At 44.0% G+C, this 16,985-nt stretch overlaps 1 protein-coding gene across 2 annotated transcripts in view; it reads left to right on the forward strand.

Annotated features, from left to right (window-relative positions):
- The first annotated feature begins 2,457 nt into the window (after positions 1-2,457).
- Positions 2,458-16,985, forward strand: part of MKRN2 (makorin ring finger protein 2) — a 29,590-nt gene continuing 15,062 nt past the window's right edge. The window contains exon 1 of one of the 2 annotated variants that reach the window (XM_032149759.2): positions 2,458-2,573. In XM_032149759.2, coding sequence (XP_032005650.1) covers positions 2,548-2,573 — 26 coding nt within the window. In that variant the 5' untranslated portion in view covers positions 2,458-2,547. Of the gene's footprint in view, positions 2,574-3,212; positions 3,284-16,985 lie in introns of those variants that run through there. The other variant, XM_058437292.1, reaches the window with a different exon arrangement.

Genomic DNA, 16,985 nt, shown 5'->3' on the forward strand with positions numbered 1-16,985 from the left:
TAAAATCCAAAACACTGAGAATACCAAATACTGGAGAGGATGTGGAGCAACAGGAACTCTCATTGCTGATGGGAATGCAAAATGGTATAGTGATTTGGAAAATAGTCTGCCAGTTTATTACAAAACTCAACAAACACTTACCATATGACCCAGAAATTGTGCTCTTTGGTATTTACCCAAATGAATGAAAATATTAAATATTTTTCTTGAATCCAGGAACAAAATAAGATGTACACTATTACTACTTCTCCTTAACATTGTTCTGAAGGCTGTAGACGGTGCATGCAATAAGGCAAGGAAAAGAAATAAAAGATACAAAGATGAAAAGGAAGCAAAACTGTCATTATTTGCTGATGGCGTGATTGTGTATGGAAAATCGATAACTAACTACAATAAATAAACCATTTGAATTAATTCAAAATTTAGCATGGAGCTGAATCCCAAGTCAGCATACAAAGATCTAGTGTATTTTAGAGGCCGGGCGCGGTGGCTCACGCTTGTAATCCCAGCGCTTTGGGAGGCCGAGGCGGGTGGATTGCCTGAGCTCAGAAGTTCTAGACCAGCCTGGGCAACAGGGTGAAACCCCGTCGCTACTAAAACACAAAAAATTAGCTGGGTGTGGCAGCGTGCGCCTGTATAATCCCAGCTACTCCGGAGGCTGAGACAGGAGAATCGCTTGAACACGGGAGGTGGAGGTTGCAGTGAGCCAAGAGCATGTCAGAGCAAGACTCCCTCTCAAAAAAAAAAAAAAAAAAGACATGTAATTTTTACGAGCATGAATTGCATGGATCAAATGTGTTATGAATTAAAATGCAATATTCAAGACACTGAAAACAAAATTTCCAGTATACTTCCAAATTCCTGAGAAAAATTTCAAAAGTTCTGAGTAATTGGAAGCATATACCATGCTCATTCATTGGAAGACTCAATATTTTTATAGCAAAGTAAAAGAAGAACATACAGCTATACATACATAACATGGAAAGATCTCACAGATAAAGTGTTGCTCAAAAGAAGGCAGACAAAAGCGTAGGTACTGAATTATTATTTATATGAAAGTCAAGAACAGTTAAACTAATTTATAGTGATAGAGATTAACCCAAGCAATGACCTTTGTAAAGTATTGACTGGGAAGGACCATAAGGAAGCCTTCTGGGGTGTCGATAATATCCGCCCCCCACGCAGCCCCTGCAGCCTCGACTGCAGTGAACTATGCTCAAAGGATCCTTCCGGCTCAACCTCTCCTTACTCCAGCATTTTGAGATTTAGTCGAGCATGGTGTTGCGCACCTGTATTCCCAGCTGCTGGGGAGGTTAAGGCAGAGGATTGCTTGAACTATGATGGCGCCACTGCACTCCAGCCTGGGCGACAGAGCAAGATCCTGTCTCAAAACAAAACAAAAAATTCTTTATTTTGATCTGGGTGGTAGTTTCATGAGTGTATGCATGTGCAAAAATTCATAGAATGTGTTCGGTGCACTTATATTGTGCATGTTATGTATCTCGAGTTTTTAAGCAATGAGAAGCTATTGTAAGATTAAAAGGTGAATGACATGATCCGATTTATGTTTTAAAAATAGATTTTTACCTGGAACAGAAGCCAGAAGACCAGTTAAAAGGCTATTGCATGGCTGGCTGGGCGTGCACGCCTTGTAATTCCAGCTACTTGGGAGGCTGAGAGGCAGGAGAATCACTTGAACCCGGGAGGCGGAGGTTGCAGTGAGCCGAGATCGCCCACTGCACTCCAGCCTGGGCAACAAGAGAGAAACTCCGTCTCAAAAAATAAATAAATAAAAAGTTATGGCATGGTGCTAGGTAGAAGGGACGGTGGAAAGGGGCAGAAGAGGACGCATTGGACAGAGGTGTGGGAGCAGAATCTGCAGGGTATAGAGAGCTAGAGGGACGTGTCAAAAATAAGTTTTGGGGTTTCCACCATAGGAAATGGAAGACGAGCAGCACAGGACTGGCCGGAAAGAAAATGAAGACTAAAACTTGTGGAAGTAGAGATTTGGGGAAAGAGCAGTTGGGAGAGAGCTAAGGAATTTCCTTAAGTGGGAGGCGAGGTCCGGCGGGAACAGTTGAGGCAGGGCCTGAGAAGGGTGCCCCGTGAGTGCAAGTATGAATGGATAGGGGCATCTGGGATTAAGAGGAGAGGCTGGAGTTTGCCCCAGGAGTGGTGAAGTGCCTCGAAGGAGGTGGGAGATCCCTAAGGAATACTCTTGGCGATCGGGGCAGAATCGCAGGCACTAACAGTAGGCATCGGGATAAGACTGGCAGGACAAGGATGCCAGCCAGGCTCCGCCCCGGAGGCTTGGAAGTGAGGGACACCCAGAGCAGGGATGCCGGGACAGCCTGCCCGATCCCCGGTGCGGAACCAATTGTGACGGCGGCTAGGTTACCCTCCGGCGCTACAAAGGTGCTACACCGGAGGGGGCGGTGTGCGCCGGCGTGACGCGGCTACGCGGGATGGGCCGGGCCAGGGCCAAGGCCGAGGCGGCAGCGGTTGCGAGAGGCGGCGGCACGACGACGGTCCCTCAGCCCAGCCACCATGAGCACCAAGCAGGTCACTTGCAGGTCAGTGCGCTGGAGCCAGGAGCGCCGGGCCACTTCGGGCCGCTCCCCTAGGCCGCAGGGGGGCCGGTGCGCGCCAATCCTGTCGCCCGGGAACCTGAGGCTAGAGCGGGACTCGGAAAGTTACTCAGCTTTTCGCGGCGGGGCTTTGCGAGGCAGAGCTAGCACTGCGGCCAGAGCCGGGGATCCGGGGGATGCGTGGCCGACACGCTGGGCGAGGCCAGCGCTGGGCGTACGCCCCGAGTTTGAAGCGTGGCCCTTGTGGGCTGGGAGGAAGGACGTCCTAGCCAGGGCCGTGCAGGATGCCGGGGCGCTGTCGGGAAGGCTCTGGGGCTTACGCTTTAACTGGAAAAGATTTGGAGTTGAGTAAAGGGACGCCAAGAGGACGGTTACAAATGGGGATACCACATAGGAGTAATTTGTTAATCGATTATAAGGGCCTCAAAGTTTGGAGAATCCAGATGCAATCTAAACTTGCAGAGAGTTAGCAAGTAAAAATTGTTGTGTAGAAAATAATAACGACAGGTAGCATATTCTGAATATCGGTGAAGCGCCCTGCATATTTCCAAGTCCTTTATATTCATTATCATCAGACTTCACAGTAAGACAACTTACTAGTTATTATTACCATTTTACAGTGCAGGAAACTGAGACTGAAAGACGTTGACACTCTTATCTTACTGAGAGAGCCATTTACGAGGAGAAATGCCACGGTAATGGATGGTTTGTTGTAGAAAATAGAAAGCCAGATAGCTACACTACGACTGCTCCTATGAAATAGAATAGTGTGGTTGTGTAACACCCTCATTGCTTGGTCAGCTTGTGGCTTGCTGGTAATGGAGTCTAGTCCTATTGAATTGTATGTTTGGAAAACGCAAATTGAATTGTATGCTTGGAAAATACAAATTTCATTTAATAATTTTTGTGGGAAACATTGCTTAAAAACAGTTATAGAGTTTGTGTAATAAACAGTTTATTTTCTATGTTGTTACTTCTCTTCATTGGTATGAATAGTTGAGACGTGACTGTGTAGTAAGTTTTCTATTAGCATTAGTGTACATTAACTGTTCAATTTATCCAAGGCCCAGGTGGCTTATGTTAAGCTGTTGTCAGAAATTTGCACCTAGTGTCTATAAAAAGACTTTTACTCGGTTATTTGTACTAGAAGGTGTTTTGTGAAGACGGGTTTGTGTGTGTTTACGTATTTTTATTTGTATAAAGTTTCTCCTTCTGGACGAAGTATTCCTAGGTCATTGTGCACTGTAAAGCAGCTTGTAGCCTCCTAGAAAAACCTCTCTATTCCTCCCCTCACTCTGTGGTTTAATTCTACCATTTATTCCCGTACCTCATCTAAGAAGTGTCCACAAAACAGTAAACATTTATGTAATAATGCTTTATAATTTAATCTCAACTCTGTAGTATCTTATTTTACAAATAAGGAATATTATGCTCAGAAAGACTTGAAATTTGCCTAAAATTTCACACCTTAGTAGAGGCACAAGGACCTAAATCAGGATCATCTTGGTTTTTTCCTTGTATCCCTGGAGATAGCTTGACTTGAAAGCTTTAATCTGTTTCCCAAACAGGGGTGTTCTGCACGATGTTGCTCCATATAAATGAAGATTGGGTTGGAATGTTGAGAAGGGATCACTTCTGTTTAAGTGTTTATTCATGTTTGTTGGACTTACAATGTGCTGCGGCTCTTAGGTACTGTAGTGTATAATCCAGCAACCAGTGCTATTCCACAGATCGTAAAACTGAGCCTCAGCATTGAAGCGACTTGCCTAAGGTCATTTAGCTTCCAAGTGGCAGAGACGTGAAATCAAAGTTCATGCCCTCATAGACTGTAGGGCCTCCAGATAAGTTTCGAAATGCTAAATTAAAATTTCTTTACCGCAGGACTTTTCAAAGCTTTTAATATGTTCCCATGAAAGGAAACTCATACAAGGATATGTAAAACTGCAAAGAAGTTTGCTCACAAAGGGGTGGAAAGGAGTCAGGGCTCCCGATGACTGCCTTGCCAAATAAAAAACATAACAGGTGTTTTAAGTGGGAAAAAACCAATATGACCAAGAGTACCAAGTTTACATTAGTGTGTTTATCTACCATAAACTTTTCTACCAGCTTATCTACCAAAAGCTTTTCTCACTTTATTATCTCATTAACAAAAGCCTTATCTGTAGACATTGATAATTTATAGGAAATGTTCAAGATATGATTTATTTTGGGGACCAGATCTAAGCAGGGTGTTTTTTTTTTGTTTTGTTTTTGTTTTGTTTTGTTTTTTTAAATCTCAGGTCACAAAGTTTTAGGTTTTCCTGACTGTGGGATGTGATGTACATGTTTATTTTGAATGACAGCAGAATAATGTCAGTTTTGCTTCCAATCTGTTAGGTATTATGTCTCTCCAAGAGATGCTTATCAAATGCTAGGAGTCTCAAACCTAATGACAAAGACACTCCATGTTTTTATTGCCTGGAATGGTAAAAATGACTGCTTGTACAGTTATGCTGTCAGTCAGCTCTTCTGATTCCTTGACATGCCGCTCTATCCAGAATCTCAATCTGTGCATTTTTGCTGATTCCCCTCCCCCACAACCATCTCCCTGTCTTCCAGTCTGTTTTCGGAGCCCTGGAGGAGGCCCTTATTATAGCTTGGTAACCAGTTGATTTCACCCTCTCCTCTTGTGATAGAACTTCCTGGCATCTCATAATCACTATTAGAAGACACAGGATTTCATTGTCCTAAGATAGTCAAGCCTCGGGCTTTTGATTCTTTGAAAGTCACAAAACATGGGGGATCTTTTCAGCTGGCAGGTGGCAGGAAGAGTTTGAGCCCCAGGGTTAGGCAGTTCTGGATTCTAATCCTGGTACCGCCTGTGCCACAACTGCCTCATCTGTGAAATGAGGATGGTAATACCTAACCGGCATGGCTGTTTAAAAATTAAATAATAGCAACAAACCATTTATTTTGTATTAGGATGAGCACTTACATGCATTTTCTCAGTTAAATGTCCCAGTAGTCTATCATAGCAGTCTATGAAGTAAGTGCAGTTATTATCATCACATTACAGATGGGGAAACTGAGGCTCAGTGATTTAAATAACTTGCTCAAGCTCACATAGCAAGCAGTCTGACTTCAGTGTCTTCACCATCACACTGTACTTCATTTTATCCCCACCTCTAATCAGTACATTTATTGCAAGCCTGCCACAGTGCCTACCATTTGCTTCCTTCCCCCTCAATGGATCTGCTGTCACAAGGAGTATAGCCATAAAATTTTAGCCTGTGAAAATATGTAGGAAAATGTAAAAAAAAAAAATTAAAAAAAAAAAGACAGGGCCGGGCGCGGTGGCTCACGCTTGTAATCCCAGCACTTTGGGAGGCCGAGGCGGGCGGATCATGAGGTCAGGAGATCGAGACCACGGTGAAACCCCGTCTCTACTAAAAATACAAAAAATTAGCCGGGCGTGGTGGCGGGCGCCTGTAGTCCCAGCTACTCAGAGAGGCTGAGGCAGGAGAATGGCGTGAACCCGGGAGGCGGAGCTTGCAGTGAGCTGAGATTGCGCCACTGCACTCCAGCCTGGGCGACAGAGCGAGACTCCGTCTCAAAAAAAAAAAAAAAAAAAAAGACACTGAGGATGCAAATTACCTGTATGCTTGGAAATGATTTGCAAAGCGTTTTGCTAAACAGGCAACATTCAAGGGCCTGTAAGAAACCAGATTGATTGTTTTGCTTAGCACTGCTGCTGCTGGAGCTGCTGGTGGTTCTGTGGCCAGCAGTGAACCTGATATGCTCTGCAGTGTATAATAGCCATACTGTCTGAAACAGTCTTTTGGGTTTACCTAGGGTAACACCCCTTTGGAGTGTCCCCCAGAAAGAACCTACCTGCTCTGAGTCTCCAGCTATGCACTTCACCCACCTAGTCGTCTCTCCCCTCCTCCAGTTCATGTCTCAGTCATCTCTCTTGGAAGATATGAGGGGCAGTTTGTCCATCAGAAAGGGTGAGCAGTTGGAAATTCATTACAAAGCACAATATGAAAGAGGCTTGGAGTAAGATCAGTATAACATAGATGGAAAGGAATGACTATAAGCACATGACAGAGATGCCCCAAAGGACAAGCAGGATGTGCTCTAGGTGGCTTTGTGCTTGTCACTGGGGAGTGGAAATGGTGACATATACTACAAAAATAGGACTGGGCTGACTTCACCTCTTACATAACTCTCGTTTCATACTTGCCTTTCTTGAAGGCAGTGATGGTGGTCTAGAAATTATTTTTGAATCTGTTTAAATCTCAGCTCAGTCACTTACAGAAGTGAAGTGGCTTTTATGAAGTCACCAGCTTATAAATGGCAAAACTAACTAGAAGCTCTGGTTGGCAGTTAAATATTTGTATTTTAATGGAAGAGATAATTAGTGCAGTTTGGAAGGCAAGTTTTCTGGATAGGACCTATGGAAGGTGGAGGTAGAATTATAAAAGGCATCCTTGCAGGAGACCACTACCTAAAAAAATCTCCTCTTGTCTGCCTTGTTAACAATTAGTATCTGGTAGAGGGCCTGTGGTAGTCTTCCACCCTGGTTCTTTCAGGAAATTTTCTGTTCTAATTGCTTCAAAAGAAACGATACAGTATTGGCTAGTGCAGTGGCTCATGCCTGTAATCCCAGCACTTGGGGAGGCCGAGGTAGGAGGATCACTTAAGCCCTGGAGTTCGAGACCAGCCTGGGCAACATAGCAAGATCCTGTCTCCACCTGAGAAAAGGAAAGAAACTATACAGTATTTATTCGGTATCACTTTTGTGTAACTGCTTATGTTGCCACTTTGAACCTGTCTTCTTTCAGTATTTATGAGTTTACTAATCCTGATACCTCTTTGTCATTCAGACTTGGCTCTTGGCACTGACTTTTTTTTTTAAACTATTACACCCTCAAAGATTACCATGTTTGAGGACAATTGAAATATTGCAGTCTCGAGTAGCATTTCTCAAAAATAATTCTCAAACTGCTTAGATGTATACTCTACTTTTGTGTTTGAGATCTCCAAGACCACCTCAAATCCAGAGACTGCCTAGAACTAGGACAAGTGAGTCCCAGGATACAGCTGTATTCAAGGCTGAGATTATTACCATATCTAGTAAGGGGTCACAGCCAGATCATGAGGGCAGAAGACATAGGGGGTCTGGAGGAGCCTAGGTGCAGGCTTCCTACATCTCTCCCTCCCTGAGAGGGCCACACAGCAATGAAAATGCGGCAACATATGTCCAGGGAAGCCCATTAGGGATTCAGTGCCCAAGCTGGTCACATAGGCACCCTCTGCCTAGCATGAACCAAAATTCCAGACTCCCAGAAGGAAAGCAGGTTTTCAGCCTGAACTACATCGTACATCAGTTTAGACACAGGAGCCACTCTCCATCATTTAGGGAAAATTTTGTATCTGTGTAGAGAACTGTTACTAGCCAAGTTCCCAGATGCCAGGCAAGGGACAGCCTTGGAAGCAGACCTTCCTAAGGATAGCAGTCTCAGATCTGCTGTTTAACTCTCTTCTGTGCATTTATAAAATCGGTATTGTAAATAACAGGAACTCTAAGTTTCTAATAAAAAGTGCCCTTAGTTTTCCAGCTTCTGTTTGCGCTTTTTCTTTTTAAAAAATAAAACTATAACAGCCTTATGGCAAATTACTGCACAATGTCTGATCTAGTGCAGTGGTCCCCAACCAGTCCATGGCCTTTTAGGAACCAGGCCACACAGCAGGAGATGAGCAGTGGGCAAGTGAGCAAAGCTTTATCTGTGTTTATAGCCACTCCCCATCACTCACATTACCACCTGAGCTCCACCTCCTGTCAGATCAGCAGCAGCATTAGATTCTCACAGAAGCACTAACCCTATTGTCACGTGTGCATGTGAGGGATCTACATTGTGTGCTTCTTATGAGAATCTAATGCCTGATGAACTGTCACTGTCTCCCATGACCCCCAGATGGGACCATCTAGTTGCAGAAAAACAAGCTCAGTGTCCCACTGATTCTACACTATGGTGAGTTGTATACTTATTTCGTTATATGTTACAATAATAATGTGCACAATAAATGTAATGTGCTTGAATCATCCTGAAACCATCCCCCATCCCCCCATTCTGTGGAAAAATTGTCTTCCATAAAACTGGTCCCTGGCTCCAAAAAGATTGGGGACTGCTGATCTAATGGTAGGCCACAAGAGGGTGCTTCCTGGGGAAAGCCTAGATGACTACCTAGCAAAGGCTGTAGGATGGCACCATTGTATAGTCACTTAAGTCATGAGGTCCAGTTCTCATTTTGTAGGCTCAGAAATTTGATTCTGTTGGTGTACATAGAGGTGGCTCATACTAGCCAAACTCATAAGAGACTGACTTATATACTAGAATATCCTTTTATAATTTCCCTGGGAAAAAAATAAACTGTCAGGTAGGTCTGGTCAGCACTTCCTCTGCTTTTGGGGAGAGGAACAGGTGGAGAAGTCAGAGGTTTCTGATTGGGGCACATGTGCAGCATGTTCACTAGTACTCTTTCTCTGGAGACACCAGCAGTCTGGGCCTCTCGGGCCTTCCTGGCATTCCTTCCATATCATTCCCTCTTGTTGTCTAGTTCTCTTTTTTTTTTTTTTCCCTGAGACGGAGTCTCACTCTGTCGCCAGGCTGGAGTGCAGTGGCACAGTCTCGGCTCACTGCAGCCTCCGCCTCTTGGGTTCAAGCGATTCTCATGCCTCAGCTTCCCGAGTAGCTGGGATTACAGGCGGCTGCTACCATGCCCGGCTAATTTTTGTATTTTTAGTAGAGACGGGGTTTCACCATGTTGGCCAGGCTGGTCTCAAACTCCTGACCTCAGATGATCTGCCCACCTTGACCTCCCAAAGTGCTGGGATTACAGGCGTGAGCCACTGTACCCGGCCTTCCTGTTGTGTAGTTCTGTTCTATTTTCCACTTTCAGACAGAACCATATAAATGGTTAGATTGATGCTTTCTATATCTGCTTGCATTTAGTCATATTCTAGCTGTGCCTTCCTGCAGTTATTCCCAAGCATTCTTTATTAGAGAACAGATGTTCCCAACTACATCTTCCAGAGCACTAGCTCGAGAGGATCTGGGGCCCCAGATTGGGAAGTGCCATAGCGTGTGGATGTCACTAGTGAGTGAGCCTGTGGGCTGCAGGGTATGAGGAGGCCTCTTGGATCAGCCAAGACTCATGCTGGTCCATGAAGGAAGGTGGGTTATAGTAATTCAGTAGAATGAAAGATATGGGCTACTGTGTTTTACACAGGGGCCACGATGGGGATGAAGGCAGCATGATAGGGAAATTGATTTTGTTGGGGAAAGGTCAGGGCTATCTGGAATGGCCAGAGTTGGAGTCCTCATACCTAGCAATTAAATCTTTTGTAAGTCACCTCACCTCTCTGAGCCTTGGCTTTGCTATTTGCAAAAATAAAAAGAAAAAAATACCATATATTTTATCCTCAAGAATCACTACTCTCAACATGCTATTATATATCTTTCCAGATTTTTTTTTGAGACAGGGTCTCACTGTGTTGTCCAGACTGGAGTGCAGTGATACAATCATAGCTCACTGTCGTCTCCAATTTCTAAGCTCAAGTGATCCTCCCGCTTCAGCCTCCCTAGTAACTGGGACTACAGGCGCACACAACCACAGCTGGCTAATTTTTGTATTTTTTGTAGAGATGAGGTTTTGCCATGTTGCCCAGGCTAGTCTTGAACTCCTGAGCTCAAGAGATCTGCCCGCCTCATCCTCCCAAAGTGCTGGGGTTACAGGCGTGAGCCACTACGCCTGGCCCCAGAATTTTTTTTTTTTTTTTTTTGAGACAGAGTCTTGCTCTGTTGCCCAGGCTGGAGTGCAGTGGTGCGATCTGGGCTTACTGCAACCTCAGCCTCCTGGGTTCAAGTGATTCTCCTGCCTCAGCCTCCCAAGTAGCTGGGATTACAGGCACCTACCACCATGCCCAGCTAATTTTTGTATTTTTAGTAGAGACGGGATTTTGCCATGTTGGCCAGGCTGGTCTTGAACTCCTGACCTCAAGTGATCTACCTGCCTCAGCCTCTCAAAGTGCTGGGATTACAGGTGTGAGCCACCATGCCCTGCTGGGCCCCAGAATTTTAAAGTACACGTATGTATATATTTATAATCTTTTACCAAAATGAGATCATACTGTATATACTGGTTTAAAAAATTTTATTGTGGGCCGGGCGCGGTGGCTCACTCCTATAATCCCAGCACTTTGGGAGGCCAAGGTGGGCGGATCACAAGGTCAGGAGTTCAAGACCAGCCTGGCCAACATGGTGAAACCCCCGTCTTTACTAAAAATACAAAAATTAGCTGGGCGTGGTGGCGGGTGCTTGTAATCCCAGCTACTTTGGAGGCTGAGGCAGGTGAACGCTTGAACTTGGGAGGCGGAGGTTGCAGTGAGCTGAGATGGTGTCACTACACTCCAGCCTGGGTGACAGAGCGAGACTCCATCTAAAAAAAAAAAAAAAATTATTGTAAAATTTCCATAAAATTTACCATCTTAACCATTTTTAAGTTTATAGTTCTGTTACATGCATTCACATTGTTGTGTAACCAATCTCCAGAGCTCTTTGTCTTGCAAAACTGAAACTCTGTACTACCCATTAAAAAACTTCCATTTCTCTCATCCCCAGCCTCTGACACCTGGCATTCAACTGTCTGTCTCTATGAATTTGACTACTCTAGGGACCTCACAGAAGTGGAATCATACAGCATTTGCCTTTTTGTGACTGGTTTATTTTACCTAGCGTAATGTCCTCAAGGTTCATGCATGTTGTAGCATGTGTCAGAATCACCTTTTTTTTTTTTGAGATGGAGTCTCGCTCTGTGGCCCAGGCTGGAGTGCAGTGGCGCGATCTCGGCCCACTGCAAGCTCCGCCTCCCGGGTTCACGCCATTCTCCTGCCTCAGCCTCCCGAGTAGCTGGGACTATAGGCACCTGCCACCACGCCCAGCTAATTTTTTTGTATTTTTAGTAGAGACGGGGTTTCACCGTGTTAGCCAGGATGGTCTCTATCTCCTGATCTCATGATCCGCCCGCCTCGGCCTCCCTAAGTGCTGGGATTACAGGCATGAGCCACCGCGCCCGGCCAGAATCACCTTTCTTTTTAAGGCTGATTGTATGGATAGACCACATCTTGTTTATGCATTCGTCCATTAGCGCACGCTTGAGTTGCTTCCACCTTTTGGCTATTGTGAATAATGCTGGTATGAACACGGGTGTGCAAATGTTTATTTGAGTCCCTACTTTGAAGTCTTCTATTTTTTTTGAAACAGACTCACTCTGTTGCCCAGGCTAGAGTGCAGTGGCGTGATCTTGGCTCACTGCAACCTCTCCCTCCCAGGTTCAAGTGATTCTCCTACCTCAGCCCCCAAAGTAGCTGGGATTACAGGTGCCCACCACCACGCCCGGCTAATTTTTGTATTTTTAGTAGAGACGGGGTTTCACCATGTTGGTCCGGCTGGTCTCAAATTCCTGACCTCAGGTGATCCACCCACCTCGGCCTCCCAAAGTTCTGGGATTACAAGTGTGAGCCACTGGGCCTGGCCTGAATTATTTTATGTCTATACCCAGAAGTGGAATTGCCGGATCATATGGTAAATATATTTTCAATTTTTTAAGGAACTCCCATACTGTTTTTCTATAGCAGCTGCACCATTAGCTGTTTTATAATCTACTCTTCTCAGTTAATTGTGTTTAACTTTCCATATTAATAAATTTTCATTTTATACCTAGTCCATACTCACATTTATTTCAAAATATCTTTCAAAATATCTGATTTCAAAAATGGCTGTTGTATCTGGTTTGTTGAAACCAGACTCTAGTCCAGAGGTAAGTATTGCATCTGGTTATTATGTCCCTTGTGTTCTGTCTGCTAACCTAGCATTGTCTCTTCCCTTTTTTCTCTTTTTTAACAGCTTTTTCTGAGGTATAACTTATATACCATAAAATTTACCTGTTTGAAGTGTACAGTGCAAAATTTTTAGTGAATTTACAAGGTTGTACAACCATCACCAAAGTTAAATGTCAGGACATTTCTATCACCCCCAAAAGATCCCTTGTGCTCATTAGCAGTCACCCTCACTTCTCTCCTCCCGACCCTAGGCAACCACTTAATCTACTTTCCATCTCTATAGTTTGCCTTTTCTGACATTGCATATAAATGGAATCCTGCAACATGTGGCCTTTTGTGTCCAGCTTCTTTCACTCCACATAATGTTTTCAAGGTTCGCCCATGTTGTAGTGTGTGCCAGTACTTCTTTCCTTTTTATGGCTGGATAAGAGCCCATTGTATGGATAAATCACATTTTGTCTGTCTGTTCATCAGTTGATGGACATTTGGATTGTTTCCACTTTTTGGCTGTTACGCATAATGCTGCTTTGGACATTCATGTACAAGTATTTTTGTGGACATAGATTTTCATTTTCTTGGGTACATACCTAGGCGTAGAATTGTTGGGTCATATGGTAGATTTCTGTTTACATTTTTTAAGAAACTGTCAAACTGACTTCCAGACTCAGCCTCCTTTAGTTACGTGGCACTTATAAAGAGAGTAGGCCTAGATCCCACGTCCAGCCTCTTTTGTATTTATTTGATTGTTTTCTCGAGATGTCTTTCATAGGTTGTCCCCAGTCTCCTGTATTTTCTATGAACTGGATGTTAGATCTGGAGTTTTGTGGATTCAAATTAATTGTTTCTGGCCAGAATATGTCATAGGTTGTTTTATACTTCATTTTGGGTCATATCAGCAGGTACATATTTAAGTTTTTTCCAAGTCGATTTTGGGTCCAGCATCATTTGTTGAAAAGATTCTTTCCCCCACTTACTTTTTTTTTTTTTTTTTTTTTGAGACAGGGTCTCACTCTGTCACCCAGGCTAGAGTGCAGCAGCATGTTCTAGGCTCATTGCAACCACTGCCTCCTGGGCTCAAGCGATCCTCCTACCTCATCTTCCTGAGTAGCTGGGAGCACAGGCACACGCTACCATGCCTGGCTGATTTTTTGTATATTTTTTGGTAGAGACGAGGTTTCACCATGTTGCCCAGGCTGATCTCAAACTCCTGAGCTCAAGCAGTCCACTCGCCTTGGCCTCCCAAAGTGCTGGGATTACAGGCATGAGCCACTGCATGCGGCCTATGTGTGGTTCTATTTACAGGGTTTTTTGTTTGTTTTTGTTTGTTTGTTTTGAGACAGGGTCTTGCTTTGTCACCCAGGCTGGAGTACAATGGTGCAAACAGAGCTCACTGCAGCCTCTCTCCTTCCTGGGCTCAAGCAGTCCTCCCACCTCAGGCCCCCAAGTAGCCACCATGCACGGCTGATTTTTGTATTTTTTATACAGATTGGGTTTTGCCATGTTGCCCAGGCTGACCTCAAACTCCTGGGTTCAAGCAGTCCTCGCACCTTGGCCTCCCGAAGTGCTGGGATTACGGGCATGAGCCTCTGAGCCCAGACTATTTATGGATCTTTAAAGAATCCCTGCAGCCTCCCTAAACTCCAATCTCTGTGATTTGCCTGAGGTTCTACTCCCAGTACAAGACCTAGAATATGCCTCCAGGTAGGAAGTCAGACTAAATGTGGGGCTTACTTTCTGTGTTTCCCTTCTCTTAAGGACCAGTCCTTTTTTCTATTGTCTGAAAGCAGTTGTTTCACATATTTTGTTTCATTTTCCAGTTGGGTTTTTTTTGTTTTGTTTTGTTTTGTTTTGTTTTGTTTTGTTTACGGTGAGAAGCCAAGATCTATGCTCCTTGGTAGTCAGAAGCAAAAGTTTATTTTTTTCTCTCTCTCTCTCAGATGGTTTCTATTCTGTGTCTTCAAGTATTCTGATATTTTCCTTTGTAGTATCCCATCTACTAAACTCATCTAATGTAATTCTCATTTCAGACATTGTATTTTTCACTTCTAGAAGTTTCATTTGTTTTTTGTTTTGTTTTGTTTTGAGATGGAATTTTGCTCTTATTGCCCAGGCTGGAGTGCAATGGTGTGATCTCGGCTCACTGCAACCTCCGCCTCCAGGGTTCAGGTGATTCTCCTGCCTCAGCCTCCCAAGTAGCTGGGATTACAGGCACCTGCCACCACACCTGGCTAATTTTTGTATTTTTATTAGAGACGGGGTTTCACCATGTTGGCCAGGCTGGTTTCGAACTCCTGACCTCTGGTCATCCGCCCACCTCAGTCTCCCAAAGCGCTGGGATTATAGGCGTAAGCCACCATGCCCAGTATTTGGTTTTATTTAAATCATCCATTTCTCTCCACATTATGTTTATGTTTTTCTTTAAATCTTTCAGCATATTGAGCATATTTATAATAGCTGTTCTTAAGGTCTTATTTTGCTGATTCCATCATCTCTGTAATTCCTGTTCTTTATTTTTCTCTTGGTTATAGGTCACATTTTTTTCTGCTTTTTGGCATATCTAGTAATTTATGATTGGATGCCAAGCATTGTGAGTTTCTGAGCATTTGGATTTTATTGTCTTCCTTTAAAGTTTGTTTTGGCTGACAGTAAGTAACATACTTGTTATCAGCTTGTTTTTTTTTCTAAAGCTTGTTTTTAAGGCTTATTAGGGTGTGTCTAAAATACTTCTACTCTAACACTAGTTTACTTTTTTTTTTTTTTTTTTTGTGAGACAGGATCTTGCTGTCACCCAGGCTAGGGTGCAGTGGCACAATCATGGCTACTGCAGCCTTCAACACCTGGGTTTAAGCAATCCTCCTGTCTCACTCTCCTGAGTAGCTGAACCACAGGTGCATACCACCATGCTAGGCTAATTTTTAAATTTTAGGGTCTCCCTTTGTTGCCCTGGCTAGTTTATCTTTTTTTTTTTTTTTTTTGAGACGGAGTTTTTGCTGTTGTCACCCAGGCTGGAGTGCAATGGTACAATGTCGGCTCACTGCAACCTCCACCTCCTGAGTTCAAGCGATTCTCCTGCCTCAGCCTCCTGAGTAGCTGGGATCACAGGCATGCACCTCCACTCCTGACTCATTTTGTATTTTTTTAGTAGAGACGAGGTTTCTCCATGTTGGTCAGACTGGTCTGGAACTCCCGACCTCAGGTGATGCGCCTGCCTCGGCCTCCCAAAGTACTAGGATTACAGGGGTGAGCCACCACGCCCAGCCTAGTTTATCTTTAATATCAAGGCATGTTCATCTAGGGTCTCTACTGTTTGAGTATTCACTCAGGTCTCTCTACCCTGTCTGGACAGAGTTAGAATGCCTCCCAGGTATTCCTGTACCACTTACTCCTTCAAGGCCAGGATCTGATATCTCAGTGGAATATTCTGATACAGAACATGTGATACATCTGATATTCTGATACATCTGAAACAATGTATCAGAAACAGCTTTCATCAAAAACTATACTTCAAGTACCCATACAACCTTTCTGTTTCTCACTTTCAGTACACTGTTCAATAAATTGCATGAGATTATTCTACACTTTATTATAAAATAGATTTTGTGTTAGATGATTTGGCCCAACTGTAGGCTAATGTAAGTGTTCTGAGCATAAGTAAGGTAGCCTAGGCTGAGCTAGGAGAATCACTTGAACCCGCAAGGCAGAGGTTGCAGTGAGCTGAGACTGTGCCATTGCACTCCAGCCTGGGTGACAGAGACTCCATCTCAGAACAAAAAACAAAAAACAAAAAACAATGGCTTCATTGGGATGTAACTCCATCATTAGTCAAGGAGCATCTGTGTATATCTTTTGATACCACACTATGGTATTTGATCCTCACTATGACCAGTTAAGTGGGTACTATAATCTTCATTTTATAGGGAAAGGTAGCAAGGCCCAGGGAAGTTGGTTTTATAACATGTTCTTAAGTGGCAGAGCTGGGTCTTGAGCCCAGATCTTTTGGTTTCATTAGTCATGCCCTTTAAGCTCCTTGAGAACAGAGAGAACAGTTTTTCACAGAGTATTTTCTCAATTATGTGGCTCACATTGAACATATCTCAAATCAGGAAGATATATCTTCACATAGAAATGTATGGGATCGGGCAACCCGCTCGGGTTCCCTTCTACACTGTGGCAGCTTTGTTCTTTTACTCTTTGCAATAAATCTTGCTACTGCTCACTCTTTGAGTCCACACTGCCTTTATGAGCTGTAACGCTCATCGCAAAGGTCTGCAGCTTCACTCCTGAAGCCAGCGAGACCACGAACCCACCGGGAGGAACGAACAACTCCAGACGTGCCGCTTTAAGAGCTGTAACACCATGAAGGTCCGCAGCTTCACTCCTGAGCCAGTGAGACCATGAACCCCACCAGAAGGAAGAAACTCTGAACACATCCAAACATCAGAAGGAACAAACTTCGGACACGCCGCCTTTAAGAACTGTAACACTCACCGCGAGGGTCCGTGGCTTCATTCTTG

Source organism: Hylobates moloch, unplaced genomic scaffold (genome assembly GCF_009828535.3).
Source record: "Hylobates moloch isolate HMO894 unplaced genomic scaffold, HMol_V3 SCAFFOLD_4, whole genome shotgun sequence".
NCBI lineage: Eukaryota > Metazoa > Chordata > Mammalia > Primates > Hylobatidae > Hylobates > Hylobates moloch.